Source organism: Heterodontus francisci, chromosome 5 (assembly GCF_036365525.1).
Source record: "Heterodontus francisci isolate sHetFra1 chromosome 5, sHetFra1.hap1, whole genome shotgun sequence".
NCBI classification, from domain to species: domain Eukaryota; kingdom Metazoa; phylum Chordata; class Chondrichthyes; order Heterodontiformes; family Heterodontidae; genus Heterodontus; species Heterodontus francisci.
Genome location: NC_090375.1, coordinates 18,778,209 through 18,796,099, shown reverse-complemented (window position 1 = coordinate 18,796,099; position 17,891 = coordinate 18,778,209). Strand labels below are relative to the sequence as shown.

Here is a 17,891-nt window from a genome sequence, read left to right as displayed (position 1 = left end):
TATTAAATCCCATTGTGCAGCTACATTTTTAAACTAAACTTCTAGTTTTTTATTGAAAATAAATTTACTATTCCATTTACAGGGAACTATTCTCAAGCACATTTTTAGGTAAACTGTAACTGTACCCATGAAGTATACTAAAGCGTGAACACATACTTTGGAGCAGAGATTTTGATTTTGCAATGAAAGAAAGAAAAAAAACTTGCGTTTTATATAGCACCTTTCACATCCACAGGATGTCCTAACTGGCTTTACTGTGAACTAAGTACTTACTAAGTGTAATTTTTCTTATTTGTTCTTGGGACGTGAGCATCACTGGCAAGGCCAGAACTTATTGTCCATCCCTAATTTCCTTGAGCAGTGAGCCGCCTTCGTGAACCGCCACAGTCCATCTGGTGTAGGTATACCCACAGTGATTTTTTTCTGCAGTGGTTTTATACAATGGAGTGGCTTGCTATGCTATTTTAGAAGGCAGTTAAAAGTCAACCACATTGGTGTGGGTCTGGAGTCATTTGTAGGCCAGACTGGATAAGGATGGCAGATTTCCTCCCCTGAAGGACATTAGTGAACCAGGATAGGTTTTTACCACAATTCAGTAGTTTCATGATCATTATTAATGAGACTCACATTTTATTCCAGATTTATCAATTAATTGAATTTATTTCCCCCAGCTACTGTGGTGGGATTTGAACTCATATCTCTGGAGCATTAGTGCAGGCCCCTGGATTACTAGTCCAGTAACATTAGCACAATGCTACCATCCCCACAACCACTGCTGTAATGTAGGGAATCACAGCAGCCAAATTACACATAGCAAGGTTTCTTGAACAGCAGTGAGATAAAAGACAAGATAATCTGTTTTAGTGATGTTGGTTGAGGGATAAATATTGCCTAGAATATCATGTGAACACACCTGCTCTTCTTCAAACAGTGCCATGGGATCTTTTCCACTCACCTGAGAGAAGGGGGACAACGATTTAATGTCTTATACAAAAGACACTGCAGCACTCCCTCAGCATTGGTACTGAGGTGTCAGCCTAGATCAAGTGCTCAAGAATTTGGACTGGGGCTTGAACCTACAACCTTCAGATTCAAAGTCAAGAGTGCTACAACTCACACAACATTTAAAAAAAGAAATTCAAATATATTATCTATTTGGAGCTTTCCACTAGATCCTTTAAAAAAAAATTGGCCCCAAATTACACATATGGGTTAGATATACTGTCTATGCATAGTCAATGGTATTAGAATGATTGTATCTCAAAAGAAAAAAATATTTTCAGAACAAACGTTTTCCAAAAACATAATTTAAAAAATAATGAATAGGTAATGGTTTCTGGTAAAAAGACCTTCACTGTGTAATCACATTTGTACCTGATTTTAAACTGGTGACAGTAATTTTTTTTTTGTGCCTGCAAATGCATTAAATAATTAGACAGTTTTGAAGAATTTATTTAGACCATGCTTCTTTCATGTTTTAAGTAAATGGTTTGAATTTATGCTTGGATGTGAAAGAACCTCCCTTCCAGTTCTTGCCTAAAAATTCAAAGGGATTTATCAAAGAAGTTGCAATATTTAAGGGATAAGACTTCTAACCATATCAACCCCATCTTAGTACCATGAAAGTCCCACCCGACATAACGCAAAAACATAAGCATTCTGATATCTGCACTGACAGAAACTAATTGAATAGTTGCAACTTCAGGGTGTGCCTTCCTGTAGTAGGGCATTTATGGTAAGCAAACAAAGCTGTAAGGTGGTAGGGTCTGCAGTAAATGTGCAGCCAGCTAATAAAGAGTAGCATTTTTCAACATAAATATTTGGCCATCTGACTTGTCTATGGTACTAGGTTAGCTAGACTTCAGTCACTCCCTTAAGGTCTGACATCTTCTTCCACATCTGCTCTCACGTTTTACAGGTAGTGACACAGGACTGAACCTATTCATCCCACTGAGGCGGGCTGGCTTGCTGTCCTCTGATAAAATGCACTGAAACGTCAAGTAGGGCAACCTTCTTAGCATCCATCTCATCCAGCAGGGAACTGAGTGCCAAAGCACTCCATCATTAGGACAGAGATTCCTTTTCCTGCTTCCACAGAGTTTGTTTGTCACCAATAAGTAGAGCTAGCCTCTTTACCTTGCCATGTTCACAATTTTGGCAGGCCTTGACATTGCTTCAGCCAGACTAAAAAATTTTCTTCCCTCATGAGTGACCTTCTAATGTTACACATATTCCATGCTAAGAAGCTTGCACTGCACAGATAGTCAGGCCAACCCCAGACATCCCAAACCACTTTATAGCCAACAAAGTACTTTTGAAGTGTACGCACTGTTGTCATGTTGGAAATGCAACAGCCAATTTCTTTTTTTCTTTCATGGGACATAATGGAGCTGCACTCAGCCAGGCAAGTGGAGAGTATTCCATCACACTCCCGACTTGTGCCTTGCTGCTAGTAGACAAGTTCTGGGGAGTCAGGAAGTGAGTTACTCCCCGCAGAATTCCCAGCCTCTGACCTGCTCTTGTAGCCACAGTATTTATATGGCTAGTCCAGTTCAGTTTCTGGACAATGGTAAACCCCCAGATGTTGATAGTGGGGCATCCAGCGATGATAATGCCATTGAATGACAAGGGGAGATGGTTAGATTCCCTCTTATTTGAGATGGTCATTGCCTGACACTTGTGCGTGCAAATGTCACTTGAACCTATTAGCCCAAGCCTGAATGTTGTCCAGGTCTTCCTACATGTGGACAGGGACTGCATCAGTATCGGAGGAGTCAGGAATGGTACAGAATACTGTGCAATCATCAGCGAGCATCACCACTTCTGATCTTATGATGGAGGGAAGGGCACTAATGAGGCAGCTGAAGATGGTTGCGCCGAGGACACTACACTGAGGAACGCCTGCAGTGATGTCCTGGGACTGAGATGATTGACATCCAACAACCACAACCATCTTCCTGTGCACTAGTTATGACTCCAACCAGTGGAGAGTTGTCCCCCTGATTCCCATTGAGTTCAATTTTGCTAAGGCTCCTTGATGCCACTCAGTCAAATGCTACCTTGATGCCAAGGGGGGTCACTCTCACCTCACCACTTGAATTCAGACTTTTTGTATATGTTTAGGCCAAGGCTGTAATGAGGTCTGGAGCCGAGTGGCCCTGGTGGAACCCAAACTGAGTATCAGTGAGCAGCTTAGTGCTGCGTAAGTGCCGCTTGAGAGCACTGTTGACGACACCTTCCATCACTTTGCTGATGATTGAGAGTAGACTGATGGGACAGTAATTGGCTAGATGGGATTTTTTCTGCTTTTTGTGGATAGGACTTACCTAGGCAATTTGCCACATTATTGGGTATATGCCAGTGTTGTAGCTGTACTGGAATAGCTTGGCTAGGGGTGAGGCTAATTCTGAAGGACAAGTCTTCAGTACTACTTTTGCGATGTTGTCAGGGCCCATAGCCTTTGCATGTCCAGTGCTTTCAGTTGTTGCTTGATATCATATGGAGTGAATCGGACTGGCTGTAAATCTGTGAGGCTGCTGACCTCAGAAGGAGGCCGAGATGGATTATCCACTCGGCACTTCTGGCTGAAGATGGTTGTAAATGCTTCAGCCTTGTCTTTTGCATTGATATGCTGAGCTCCCCCCATCATTGAGGATGGGGATGTTTATGGAGCCTCCTCCTCCAGTTAGTTGTTTAATTGCCCACCACCATTCACCACTGGATTTGGCAAGACGGCAGAGCTTTGATCTGATCCATTAGCTTAGCTCTGTCTATCACATGCTGCTTCCACTGTTTAGCATGCTTGTAGTCCTGTGTAACCACTGACCACCTCCAGGCGCTTACCCGTTGTCTCTTGAGACAGGGAGGCCAAAGAAGAAGAAGAAGAAGTAGTCCTGTGTGGTAACTTCACCAGGTTGGCACCTCATTTTTAGGTATGCCTGGTGCTGCTCCTGGCATGCGCTCCTGTATTCCACATTGAACCAGGGTTGATCCCCTGGCTTGATGGTAATGGCAAAGTGAGAAATATGCCAGGCCATGAGGTTACAGATTGTGGTTGAATACAATTCTGCTGCTGCTGATGGTCCACAGCGACTCATGGATGCCCAGTTTTGAGTTGCTAGATCTGTTTGAATTTATCCTATTTAACATGGTCATAGTGCCACACAATACAATGGACGGTATCCTCAGTGTGAAATTGGGTCTTCGTCTTCACAAGGGCTGCGCGGTGGTCATTCCTACCAATACTGTCATGGACAGATGCTTCTGCGACAGGTAGGTTGGTGAGGCCAAGCAGGTTTTTACCTCTTGTTTATGCACAGCAAGCTCCCACAAAGAGTAATCAGATGAAAGATAAGACAACCTGTTACCTTTTTATGATATTGATTTAGAGAGAAATGTTGGTCAGCAGACCAGGTCGGACTCTCTTGCTCTTCGTCAAAATAGTGCATTGGGATCTTTTATTTCCTCCTCAGAGGGCAGATGGGGTCCTGGTTTAACATCTCATCTGAAAGCCTCTTCGACAATTCAGCACTCCCTCAGAATCACAGAATCGTTACAGCGCAGAAGGAGGCTATTCGGCCCATCGTGTCCGTGCTGGCTCTCTGAAAGAGCAATTCACTCAGTTCCATTCCCCTGCCTTCTCCCCATAACCCTGCACATTCTTCCTTTTCATATAGCTGTCTAGTTTGCTTTTGAATGCTTCAAACCTGCCTCCCCCATGTTCTCATGCAGCACATTCCAGACATTAACCACTCGCTGCGTGAAAAAGTCTTTCCTCATGTCACTTTTGCTTCTCTTACCAAATACTTTAAATTTGTGCCCTCTCGTTCTCGATCCTTTCATGACTGTGAACAGTTTCTCTCAATCTACTCTGTCCAGACTCCTCATGATTTTGAATACCTCTATCAAATCACCTCTCAGCCTTCTCTTCTCCAAAGAAAACAATCCAGAGCCTCAATGGAATGTCAACCTAGATTTTGTACTCAAGTCCTTAGAGCGGGACTTAAACCCACAACCTTCTGATGCAGAAGCGTGAATGAAAACCACTGAGCTACAGTTAATGCCTGATACTATTATAGCACTTGCAATCACAGAAATTTTAGGCAAAAGAATCACAGAACATTTGGTTACATAATTCTGCATTGAGTGGAATTAGCCTGACCCAAGTCTTTTACATTAGATTTCTTTTGAAGAGAAAGCACTTATGAAAACTGATATGCATTATTAATCATGCTGCAGATTATGTCATAATTGTTATTGAAACAAACTGCATTTGTCAGTGTTATGCCAGAAAGTCTGTCTGAGCAAAAAAAAAGCTTGAAAAATAGAACTACAGATAGAAATGGTGATACTGTGATGGAATAGCAAGGATAGACCAAAAATAGACCATCTCTCCAAGTTGAGGCAAGATTGAAAAGACACAGACTTCAAAGTAGACTTTTTAAGACACTTACTACTTCATCTTCAATCTTGCTCCCAGTAATATTCAATGACACTGAATAATATGATATTCTGGTGAAGGACGACTTTGAGACAAAGGGCAGAATCTTATGGATTTAGTCCCTGCTGGAATGGCGGGACCATTTTCCGGTCGGGAACCCTATTTCCTAATGGGTGGCTTTACGAAGGCTCTTTAACAGAGCAACAGTATTAACATCCCACCTCCTGGCTCCCCCACCAATTAGAGTGTGGGCCAGATGATGCGTCCATTCTGTGAAAGGAAGGGTTTCTAATTAAAGGAACCATGGCATGGGTTAGAAAGGCTCCTTGGATTTCTGAGGCTGCAGCAACCAGAGGAATGGAGGAGACCTTGGAAGGCTGTGCCTTCACCGCCTCCCTCCACCCCCACCCCCGACAATTCCCCACCAGATCTCTCACTCTTACCTGGAGGTCCTGCTGTGGGATCTAAGGAACTGCAGATCATTCCCAAATACAAGAGACCAACCAAATAGTCATGGATGGAAGTGACCGAGGAAGTCAGCTGCAGGATTGTGGCCCTTCCAGACAGTGCACTAAGAGGATCCAGGACCTCAGGAAGGCATGACAGGTGAGTAGCATAACACTTTCAGGTGCCAACTCCCACACTCTGACTTGCCCAGTATTGTCCTGTACATCACTCCTCAGGTCAAGACACCTGAGTGCAGCCCCACTCATTCCTATTTCTGCAGAAAACTCCTCACATTCCCATCTGAACAGCTAACACTCACACTGACCCTCAGCCTATAGCTCTGTCGCATCCATGCCTCACAGTGACTCTCCACAAATGCTGTCCTTCCCTCCTCTCCAATAAAGTCATTATGAACACTCACACTTCTTTGTTTTCTGTCCTTCCAGAAGAGAGCACACAGCTTGGCAAGAGGAAGAGGCCCAGTTTTGGGGATGGAGGGGGATGTGGGGTGATAGCCCACTAACGGCAGGCACCTTATCTGACAAGGTGTGCCCACCTGCTCCACTGGGAAGGGGTTCTTGTTTCAGGAGCTTTCAGATGTCAGCAGCGACCTTCTGTGAGAGCCTGAGGCACTGGTGGTCAGACATGTCGAGAGAGCTAATCCTCTGCCCATAGACCCTGTGTTGGGGACCTTGCATCCTTCCAGCTGAATCTCGGTGTCCATCCCCTCTCCCCTGTGGAGGGGCATGCAGCTGAGGAGAAGGCAGCTTTTGCTGCTGCTGATGTTTCTCCGCTGCTGTTGAAGCTGCTGGCAGTATGTGGCTTCTGCGCTTGCCCCTCAACAGAGATGTAAGGCAGAGCTGCATATGATGACTTCTATACTGTGGTGAAGGCTGGCAGCAGGGAAGTGCAGCTGAAGGTGAGTGAAGTGCTAGACAGGTGAAGTGCCCTCCAAGAAGTTGGCAATCACCTGTCAAGCAGTGACTGCACTCTCAGAGAAGAAGTGCTTTGAACAGCAGCATCTCATCTGGCCGTAGCTGCAGCTCTTCAATGTACTGGATCAAAGACTTCTAAGTATGTCAGTTTCACTAAAGAAACTCTTCCTGCTGTGCACTTACCTCGGTGACCCTGGGAATGTGCAGACAGTGTGGAACCCGTGCACCATTTGGAAAGAAGGAATCCAGGGTTAAAAAGGTTCTTAGGTTCCTTTTTAATTGGCTCAATTGCTTTCCCACCAGACCCAAGGGGGTTCCCTGTTGGACTCGGAATCCACCCCAGGGAAAGCCAGAAGAGGGTGGAATTCCATTGGGATCCTGCCCTGATGTCAATTTCAGGGGCTTTAACTCTTCGCATGCATTGAAACCTGCCTATATGGCTGAGAAAATTCTGCTCAAAGTTACGTTACACTCCAAAAAAACGGCCCAATATCTCATATGTGACTCGGTGTTAAATGCTGTTTGATAATGCTCCTGTGAAGCACCTTGGGATGTTTTAACTATATAAGCTGCGCTCCATAAATGCAAGTTGTTGTTGATGTGATATCAAACATGTTTTCATTCAAAGGATTTTTCTTATATTCCTAAGCAGAAACACTGATTCTGGTGCTGAATTACATTATTGCTGCAATGTCAACCACTGTCACTGGAAGCAAAGAAATCTATTGATAAAAATATATTAAAAGTGACCGGGTTAATTTTTTTTTAAAAAAAGCTGAAAATACATTGCAACTCTTTGACAAACTGTATTTTTCATGTCAATTCTCTTCAAATCAAAGATGATTATTTGGAAGAATGTCACCATGGTAAACTAGGATTAATTGGGCAAATTCATAAATTTATATGATGTCATATCTGTGGCAAACATCTGAAATGAATGACCTGTGAAGGTTCAGCATGCATCTGATCTAATGGTCCTTCACTATCGTGTTTTTTTTTGCAATGGGTCCAGGTTGCCCTGCTTCAAATTATGGAGGGCCAGCATGCCAGTATGAGGCCTGGATTAATTCACCTACTCATAGGGGATTTGCCTCAGTTGGGAATGGATTTATTACAGTTTCACACATGGAATGAAGCTTGTGTCAGCTGAGGCCAGTGACATTTCATATGATTCAAATTAACCTGTTACAGGCCCTCTGCTGGGCCGACCACTGTGTAAAAATGACGACTTCTTTTTTTAAAAAAAGGCTTGATAGAAACCAGAAATGCCAGGTCATAATGGTTCCAATTTGTTCCAACTAATCTATCACCTGTCGGAGTTATTGCTCTAGTGGGTTTCTGGTCACATTATTCTGCAGGTTTTCGGGAAACCACTGACCTTGTTAATGGACGGAATTATATCCTTTGCTAAATTCAGGAATCCCTTTAAGAATTACTTATTTGGTATCTTGAACCAGTGTGGTGTGGAAGCGGGGGCAATCAATCACATGCAAGTTTATACGGCAGAGGGGAAACAGACAGCAGAACCTTTATTTGAATTAAGTTATGTGTAACTATGTTGGATGTAGCAAATAATCCTTTATTTTGCCAAAATGGTAACACAATGCTACTTTTTTTTTAAAGTGTACAGGATGCCAACATCATTTTTTATTGCTATTTTCTGAAGGCCCATATAAAGCTATGTCTCTCCAGCTAGTAATAAACTAAAGTAAACCATGAAGGACCTTAAACTACAAGCATTTGAAGCCCAGCAGAGTGATGGACGGGCTTACACCACCGATTTATAACCTGCACAGATATGCCAATAATTGGCCTTGTTCGTATAGAATACACCGTTACATTCTTATTGTCCGGGTCTGGGTGTTGCTAGCACCAATTCCTTCAGGAACTATAACATGTACTCACTAACACTAGTATCCTGTTACTTCAATCTGGAAAAAATATACATTTACTGCTTTTGCCAAATGTATGGAAAAATCGCCCCTTCATGTGGTATCGAGTGCATTACCATATCCTGCCATTACCCGTTCATTAGTGGTTTCAATGTCTAGCTACTTACTAACATTGAACTCAACTTTTTATAATGCAAAATGACTGCTGGGCTTCCTGTGTGCTTGAATTATGAGATTAAGTTTCTGCTAAATTGCATCTGTTTATCTCCTTCTCCTGCCAATTGACAAATTGTTTACAGTGTATAGTTCACTTGAGCAAATTTTGAATCTTCACTCAATCCTTTGAGGATTACTGTTCCAACTAGCACATAAAATCAAGCGCAAGAGGATGAGAGGCACAGTTCCACCTGAGAATCATTTTAGTTGCGTTCTCTTCACGGCCCAATTGTACAAGATTTTGAAGAAATCAAAAGCTGCACTTTCAGGAACGTATTTTAGCAAACAACAGCTCCCAAACTTTGCTGCTTTAATTGGCCCACGTTTTCACTCTTCCTAGTATTTAGATCAGATGAGCAGCAATCTGAAAGCACGGGTGCTGGTAACGTAAAGTCTTGTGCTCTTACCTGGCCCATTGAGGAAGTCTTTAATTTGCAAAGAGATGAGCGGAGGGGGAATGCCAGCTTTGAGATCAGCATCCCCAGCAACAGTCTGCAACCAAAATACACTGTAGTCCAGAGTTTCTGGAAGAGTCTTCCCAGGATCTAAAACAAAAACAAAATGAAATCACATATTACATCACTCTTCACAACTTTTTTTTGAAAGACAAGTGTTGCCAAATCAAGTGCCAAATTTGACAAGCTGTTTCAAATGCCAGATATAACATTTATCATACATTACATTTATTATAACATTTATCCCCGTGATAATAAATTTCCCTATAAAAAGCAAATCTGCTGGCCATTTGTGTTAAATACAAGATTTGAATTTAGTTTGCCCTCATGTTGAATTAGACAACAAACCTGTCTGTATTATAAAGGTGAAACGAATCTCAAATATTCCATTAATTCATATGCATCAGCTCGATTTTCCCCCCGCCAGGTATTCTGTGTAATTTAGAATAAATGGAACTTTCCTATTTTAGTCCAATGTGTTTTCACCTGCTCACACAAAGAGAACAGGCAAAGTAATTCCAGAGCCTTCAAGAGGACAGCAATAACAAAATATGTTGGCATCTACTGCCATCTTGAATGCCATACAGGTCTGCCAAAGATGCTGCAATACTGACCGCAAAGTGGCAGTACACCTATCTTAAATGGCAAAATACTTGTCCCATTGCCAAAGGGATGAACAGCATGACTCCATATGACAATATTTACATATGTCTGTCAGTATGCGAACACTTTCTCAATTATTGAGAAATTTAACAAGTCACGTCATTTCTAATATTTATTATCCTTCATAAGTACCATCTCAAACATGCAACTAAGTCTTTCATTCCACACTTGTCTAGGATCAACAGTCCTACTTACACCTTAAGCAGCTAAACTGTGGAATACTCACCTTGAATCTATTGCGGTCTGATTTATACATTTGAATCTTCTCTCAACCAAAACACAAGGTAATCTATCCCCATTTTTCTTTTTTTTCAAATTCTTTCATGGGATGTGAGCATCGCTGGCAAGGTTAGCATTTAATGCCCATTCCAAATTGCCCTCAAGACGGTAGTGGTGAACTGCCTTCTTGAGCTGCAGTTCATGTGGTGCAGGTATACTCACAGTGCTGTTAGGAAGGGAGTTCCAGGTTTGCGACCCAGTGACAGTGAAGGAAAGGCGATATAGTTCCAAGTCAGGTTGGTGCGTGACTTGGAGGGGGACTTGCAGGTGGTAATGTTCCCCTGCGTCTGCTGCTTTTGTCCTTCTAGGTGGTAGAGGTGCTGTCGAAAGTACTCCTGCAATAATGTCCTGGGGCTTAGATGTTTGGCCTCCAACAACCACAACTGTCTTCATTTGCGCTGGGCATGACGCCAACCAGTGGAGGAGAGTTTTTCCCCCCCATTTCCATTGACTTCAATTTTGCTAGGGCTCCTTGTTGCCACACTTGGTCAAATACTGCCTTGACGTCAGGGCAGTCACTCTCACCTCACCACTTGAATTCAGCCCTTTTGTTCATGTTTGGGCCAAGGCTGTAATGAGGTCTAGAGCCGAGTGACCCTGATGCGCTGCAACATCTCGCCAATCTTCGACAGCGCTTTCCAAACTCTTGACCTCTACCACCCAGAAGGACAAGGGCAGCACATGCATGGGAACACCATGCAAGTTCCTCTCCAAGCTACATACCATCCTGACTTGTAACGATGTCACCATTTTTTTTTTTTTACCTTCATTGGGTGAAAAATCTGGAATTCCCTTCCTAAATGCACTGTGGGTGTATCTACACCAGAGGGGCTGCAGCAATTTGAGAAGGCAGTTCACCTCAATGGCAGTTCGCAAATGGCAATTAGGGGTGGGCAGCAAATTCTGGCTTTCCCAGAGTCACTTACATCCTATGAAAGAATAAAAAAGGAGGTTTGCTGCAGTGCATCTTATGGAAGGTACACACTGCTGCCACTGTGTGCTACTTGGAGAGGAAGTGAATGTTTAATGTGGTGAATGGGCTGCTTTGTCCTGGATGATATCAAGCTGTTTAAGAGTTGTTGGAGCTGTACTCATCCAGGCAAGTGGAGAGTATTCCATCACACTTCTGACTTATACCTTGTAGATCGTGGACATTGGGGAATCAGGAGGTGATTTATTCACCACAGAATTCCCAGCCTCTGACCTGCTCTTGCAGCCACACTATTTATACAGCTGGTTCAGTTCAGTTTCTGGTCAATGGTAACCGCAAGGATGTTGATGGTGGGGGATTCAGCGATGCTGATGCCATTGAACGTCAAGGGGAGATAGTGAGATTCCTTCTTGCTGGAGATGGTCACTGCCTGGCGCTTCTGTGGCACAAATGTTACTTGTCACTTATTAGCCCAAGCTGAATGTTGTCCAGGTTTTTCTGCAAGTGGCCATGGACTGCATCAGTATCGGAGGAGTTGCGAATGGTACTGAACAATGTACAATCATCAGCAAACATACCCCATACCCACTTCTGACCTTATGATGGAGGGAAGGGCATTAATGAAGCCACCAAAAATGGCTGGGCCTAGGACAATACCCTGAGGAACTCTTGTAGCAATATCCTGGGTATGACTCCAACCAGTGGAGAGTTCCCCCTATCCACTGTCCCCCCACACCGCCCAATTTCCATTGACTTCAATTTTTCTGGAGCTTCTTGATGCCACACCTGGTCAAATGCTGCCTTGATGTCAAGGGCAGTCACTCTCACCTCACCTCTGGAATTCAGCTCTTTTGTCCATGTTTGGACTAAGGCTGTAATGAGGTCTGGAGCCAAGTGCCCCTGGTGGAACCCATACTGAGCATCAGTGAGCAGCTTACTGCTGAGTAAGTGCCACTTGATAGCTCTATCAATGACACCTTCCATCACTTTCCTGTTGATTGAGATTAGACTGAGGAGGCATTAGCTGGCTGGATTGGATATGTCTTGCTTTTTGCGGACAGGACAAAGCTGGGCAATTTTCCACATTGTTCGGTAGATGCCAGTGTTGTAGCTGTAATGGAAGAGTTTGGTTCCGCCAGGGGCGCAGCTAGTTCTGGAGCACATGTCTTCAGTACTACAGCAGGGATACTGGCAGGGCCTCTAGCCTTTGCTGTATCCAATGCCTTCAGCCATTTCTCGATATCACATGGAGTGAAATGAATTGGCTGAAGTCTGGCATTTATGATGGTCGGAACGTATGGAAGAGGCCGAGGTGGATCATCCACTCGACACTTCTGGCTGAAGATTGTTGCAAATGCCTTGTCTTTAGCACTGACGTGCTGTCCCCCCATCATTGAGAATGGGGATGTTTGTGGAGCCTCCTATTCCATTAGTTGTTTAATTTTTTCATCACCATTCATGACTGGAAGTGGCAGGACTGCAGAGTTTTGATCCGATCCGTTGGTTATGCGATCGCCTGGCTCTGTCTATCACATACTGCTTCCGCTGTTTAGCATGCATGTAGGCATGTAGTCCTGCATTGTAGCATCACCAGGTTGGCACCTCATTTTTAGGTATGTGTGGCACTGCTCCTGACATGCCCTCCTGAACTCTTCATTGAACCAGGGTCGGTCCTCTGGCTAGATTGTAAAGGTAGAGTGGGGGATATGCCGGGCCATGAGGTTACAGATTGTGGTTGAGTACAATTCTGTTGCTGCTGATGACCCACAGCGCCTCATGGATGCCCAGTTTTGAGCTGCTCAATCTGTTCTGAATCTATCCTATTTAGCATAGTGGTAGTGCCACACAACATGATGGAAGGCATCCTCAGTGTAAAAGATGGGACTTCATCTTCACAAGGAGTGTGTGGTGATCACTCATAACAAAACCTTTAAAGATAGATGCATCTGCAACAAGTAAGTTGGTGAGGGCAAGCTCAAGTAGGTTTTTTTCTCTTGTTCTCTCACCACCTGCCGCAGCCCAGACTGGCAGATATGTCCTTCAGGTCTCAGGCAGCTCGGTCAGTAGTGGTACTACCGAGCCATTTTTGGTGATGGGCATTGAGATCCCCCACCCAGAGTACATTCTGTGCCTTTGCTACCCTCAGAGCTTCTTTCAAATGGTGTTCAACATGGAAGAATAATGATTCACCAGCTGAGAGATCTAGGTGGTAATCAGCAGGTGGTTTCCTTGCATCATATCCTTTCATTCTTCAACATATCCTTTGTAAAGTTTCCTGATTGCTAAGATTTTTGTTGTTACTAATAAAAAATTTACCATGCTACGACTGACCCCAGTATTAATCATACCCATTAATTGTGTACATACATCAATATTCCCTTCAATACATGCTACTGTCCCACTTATATAGAAATATATATATCACAGTTATTTTGAATCAATAATTTTGTCAAAGAATTCCCTTTATCCTAGTAAATGTTCACTAAAAGAAAAATATAAAACAAAAATGAAGTAGTGAGGTAGATGGTGAGGTAAACTTGAACAGCTAGCACCAGCACAAGCACAATGGGCTGAATGGTCTCCTTCTGTGCAATAAATTCTATACAGCAGTGGCTTTCAAATTTTCCTTGAGGGTTATGTTCAGTAAGTGTTGGCAAATTCCTGCAGACCCACATAACTCATCATTGATCAAACAAAGCTCAGGGCACAGAAGCAACTTTGCAATGTTTGCACAGCCCAGCTCCGTGCTGCAGTTAATCCTAATGCTCCTCCAAAGAGATTTTTTTAAATTGACATGTGACTTCATTCTCACATGCATAAATATAAGGCTTTCTGAAAGTGCCAGGTACTGTACTTCCAGGTTCCCCAGCTGCTAAATCTCACCGCCCGCTCCCAACCTCACTCCCCCCCATCCTTTCCCACCTCGCAGGTATTTATCAGGGTCCATGCCTTTGCAACCTCCAGGAAGACCCGTTCCAATGTTCTCCTGACAGGACTCGATGAGCTTCAGCTCATCCAAACCATATTCCATGCCCTGTCCTTACTGATCTACGTCAGCTGCCATTTCAAATATTTCAATGCTTTTAAAGCCACTTCCCACTATGAATTATCATCTTGAGGGGAGAGCAGGAAGCGAATAAAATGGGAGTGAAACTTAAAATACTTCTTTTAACAGATTATTTCCCTATGTATCAAAATAAGCTGGAGAATGTTGCTTCACCAGGTAGCCACGTTTTAACATGTAAGCTGAAGCTATATCAATAGGCTATGGGACTATGAGAGTCATCATCCTGCAGTGTGGAAGAGATAACAATTAAATAATATTTTTAAAGCTCAAATGAATCAAAATATTTTTTTAAATTAGGGGATTGAAAAAACCTTGATACCAATCTGCTCCCTCATTAAGAATGACAATACTGTATATACATGTTGGTAGAAACATAGAAATTTCTGACACAGAAGAGGCCATTCAGCCCATCATGTCTGTGCCTATTGAAAGAGAGCTATCCAGCCTAATCCCACTTTCCAGCTCTTGGTCCATAGCCCTGTAGGTTATAGCACTTCCAGTGCATACCCATATAGTCTTTCAATGCAATGAGGGTTTCTACCTCTACCACATTTTCAGGTAGTGATTTTCAGACTCCCACCATCCTTCAAAAAATTACTTTAAATCTATGCCCTCTGATTATTGACCTCTCTGCTAAAGGAAATGTTGGTTGGCATCCTTCCATCTACGAAAGGTGATGGACACGCAGCAAACAATCCATTTAAGGTGGGTGCCTTCTCTTGATGCACCTTTACTGATGGCTGTGAAGGCCAATCCTTGACAGGCAGGTTATGCTCCAAGTGCCGCACGCGAAGCTGCCAAGTGACGCGGAGAGTTGCTGTTTTCGACATTCTGTCCAATCCTCTGACCTGTCACCCATCTTTGCCCAATTATATGCTTTTTCTTTAATTCTGATACTATCTTGAACTTTTTTTGGTTAACCACAAATGGTGGGTCCTCCTCTTGAAATTTTTCTTTCTCGTTGGAATGTATCCATTATGTGCCCTTAAACGTCTACCACTGCATCTCTATTGACCTATCCCTTAACCTACTTCGCCAGTTCACTTTTGCTAGCTCTGTTGTCATGCCCTCATAATTGCCCTTATTTACGTTTAAAATAGAGTGGGTCTTAGACCCACTCTTCTCTCCCTCAAACTGAATGTCAAATTCAATCATATTATGATCGCTGCTGCCTAGGGGCGCCTTCAATATGAGGTCATAAAGCCCTCCTCGCTGACGGTGTTGAATGCCTTAGTGAGATCTATGAAAGTAAGCTAAGGGGGTATACTCTGTTCCCTACACTTCTCTTGTCGCTGGCTTATGGAGAAGATCATGTCCACAGTAGATCTGCCGGCTCAGAAACAGCACTGAGCTTTTGGGTACACTCGGTCGGCAAGTACATGGAAATAGATCCTTCATATTCCCCTCATAATTTTATACACCTCAATTAAATTTACCCTCAGATTGTGGTAATGAGAGGCAGAAGGCGAATTAGAGAGAAAAATCAAAAATCAAGATGTAACATATAAAATCAAAGAGTTACATGCAACAAAATATGAACTTTGAAGCTAGGAAATGTTCTTACCCATACATTTGTAGTCTGGCGGGACAGCTTTCAACGTGGCATCAAAAAATGATAGATCCACCATCTGCTTTCGGTGATGACAGCTCAATAATAAAGAAGGTTGGGATATCACTAAGTATAGGAGGGGCTCTAGCTGAAGATCATTTGCTCCTCTGCGGCCTGGCTGTCGGACTATGGTGACACCAAGAGCTTGTCGAGCTGATGACCTGCTTGGTGTGTGAAGAGTCTCTAGTGACAAGTGACTGGCACCCTTCCCTGTGGACAATGGGGCATTACTATTCAGAAGATCCTCAGCTGTCAACACTGCAATCCCTAGCTGGCCTGATTTGCTCTCTGGCATGCTCTCGATCTCTGTATTTTTCAGGTCTAATGTACTCTTGTCAACTTTGTCACTCTCTTTCTGCTGTTGGCTTTCTTGTTGCGATTTTGATTTGGAACTAACTGTAGTTGAGTAGGTCATTAGTGAGATACGGCTGGCTGTAATAAATATATCAAATGGAACAAAATTCAAATTCTTCACAATGGAAGACTGGCGGGAAGGTCTTGCAAGGCGGTGATGACTCGTTCCACTCTGTTGTTCAATTTGAACAATCCGAATTCGTGCACTATCACTCCCAATACCACTGTCTTGGGCTCCACTGTGCCGTGAAGAAGTGTCCATTGGAGTTCCTTCTGGAGAGGCGGTCTTATTCTGTTCTTTTGGACTGGTCTGTAATGATGAAATGGGAAAGTCACATTTATTAGTGGAATACTGGAATTTCTTGCAAATAATCGCAGACATAAAAGACAAAATCAGCAGTGCACCAAGATTATACACAGCATGTTTTTCAAGATCACTGGCCCAGGTTTTGCTGCCAAAATAACAGTGAGGCTAATGGCGCTAGCTGTTATTTATGTGCAACTGGGACAATAATATCAGGCAAAAGGCAGACAGATGCGTGGTTCAACTCAAATATCCAGAAGCTGCTATCTGAGATGTACAGCTTTGCTCTTAGTTTCACGAAAATGACATCTCACTGTCTGCCTCACCATTGAGATGCATTGAATGGCACAATGTTTCAGTGTTTTTCTGGTAAAAATGAACTCAACATGCCACGGTTAGTTAAGTATAATCCATTCCAGTCTAAGCACCCTTTTAATGATGTGATAATTGTTCATTACTACCAATCAATCTCTCTGACACTGAAAATTAACCATTACAAGTTTGGACTCACGTTCCTTCAGGTTTTAATTGTTGTTGGACATTTAAAAAATGTCAAACATTATATATTAACCTTTGTTTTACTTTTCCTTTCTCTCTCTTAATCTAATCTTTCTTTCTGTACCTGATTTGGCATTGAATTCACCTACTTTAATTTACAATTCCTTCTCTGTCCTTGCGTTGTTAATTTCACAATCTTTCAATCTGATTGGTCAAGGAGATACACACTGGCTTGCCCTGTTCACTCAGGTCCCACATACCTGGGGCTGAATTTTATTCTCCTGCCTATGGCAGCGGCGATGGGCAGAGAAATTGGCAGCCTGTATGAGCGGGCCGCGCACCACCATGCCACTGCGATCTACTGCACGGAGGCTCAAGATAATACACCAGTTGAGCCCTCCCCCAACCCCAAATCACGTGGTAGGGGCGGGCTCTGCGGCACAGGCAACGGCGTAGGCGGCCTGTGCTCAGGCGCCATTCTTAAAGGGCACTCAGACCTGCCACTAAATTTAAATATTTAAAACCATACCTCCCCAGTACACCACAATAAAAGAAATCCTCCCCAATAACACTTAAAGCTAATAGTTGCCCTCTCACCCACCCCACCCTGTCCCAAAAGACTTACATGCAAGGCTTGACCTTCCACCCCTCCCAGCCCCAAACTGTTCAAAGTAGACGTCACACCTCCATCCTTTCCCTACACTATTAATGCACATTTGACCCTGTACAACAACCTCCTCCATAAAACTGAAAATCTTGAGCCTCCGTGCAGTAGATCGCAGTGGCATGGTGGTGCGCGGC

At 43.4% G+C, this 17,891-nt stretch overlaps 1 protein-coding gene across 9 annotated transcripts in view; it reads right to left on the bottom strand.

Moving 5' to 3' along the window:
* Positions 1 to 17,891, bottom strand: part of LOC137369760 (intermembrane lipid transfer protein VPS13B-like) — a 1,379,747-nt gene that overhangs the window by 205,671 nt on the left and 1,156,185 nt on the right. For all 9 annotated transcript variants that reach the window (XM_068031169.1, XM_068031166.1, XM_068031168.1 and 6 more), the window contains 2 exons: positions 15,890 to 16,598; positions 9,338 to 9,475 (listed from right to left, as the gene is read on the bottom strand). In XM_068031169.1, coding sequence (XP_067887270.1) covers positions 9,338 to 9,475; positions 15,890 to 16,598 — 847 coding nt within the window. The remainder of the gene's footprint in view (positions 1 to 9,337; positions 9,476 to 15,889; positions 16,599 to 17,891) is intronic.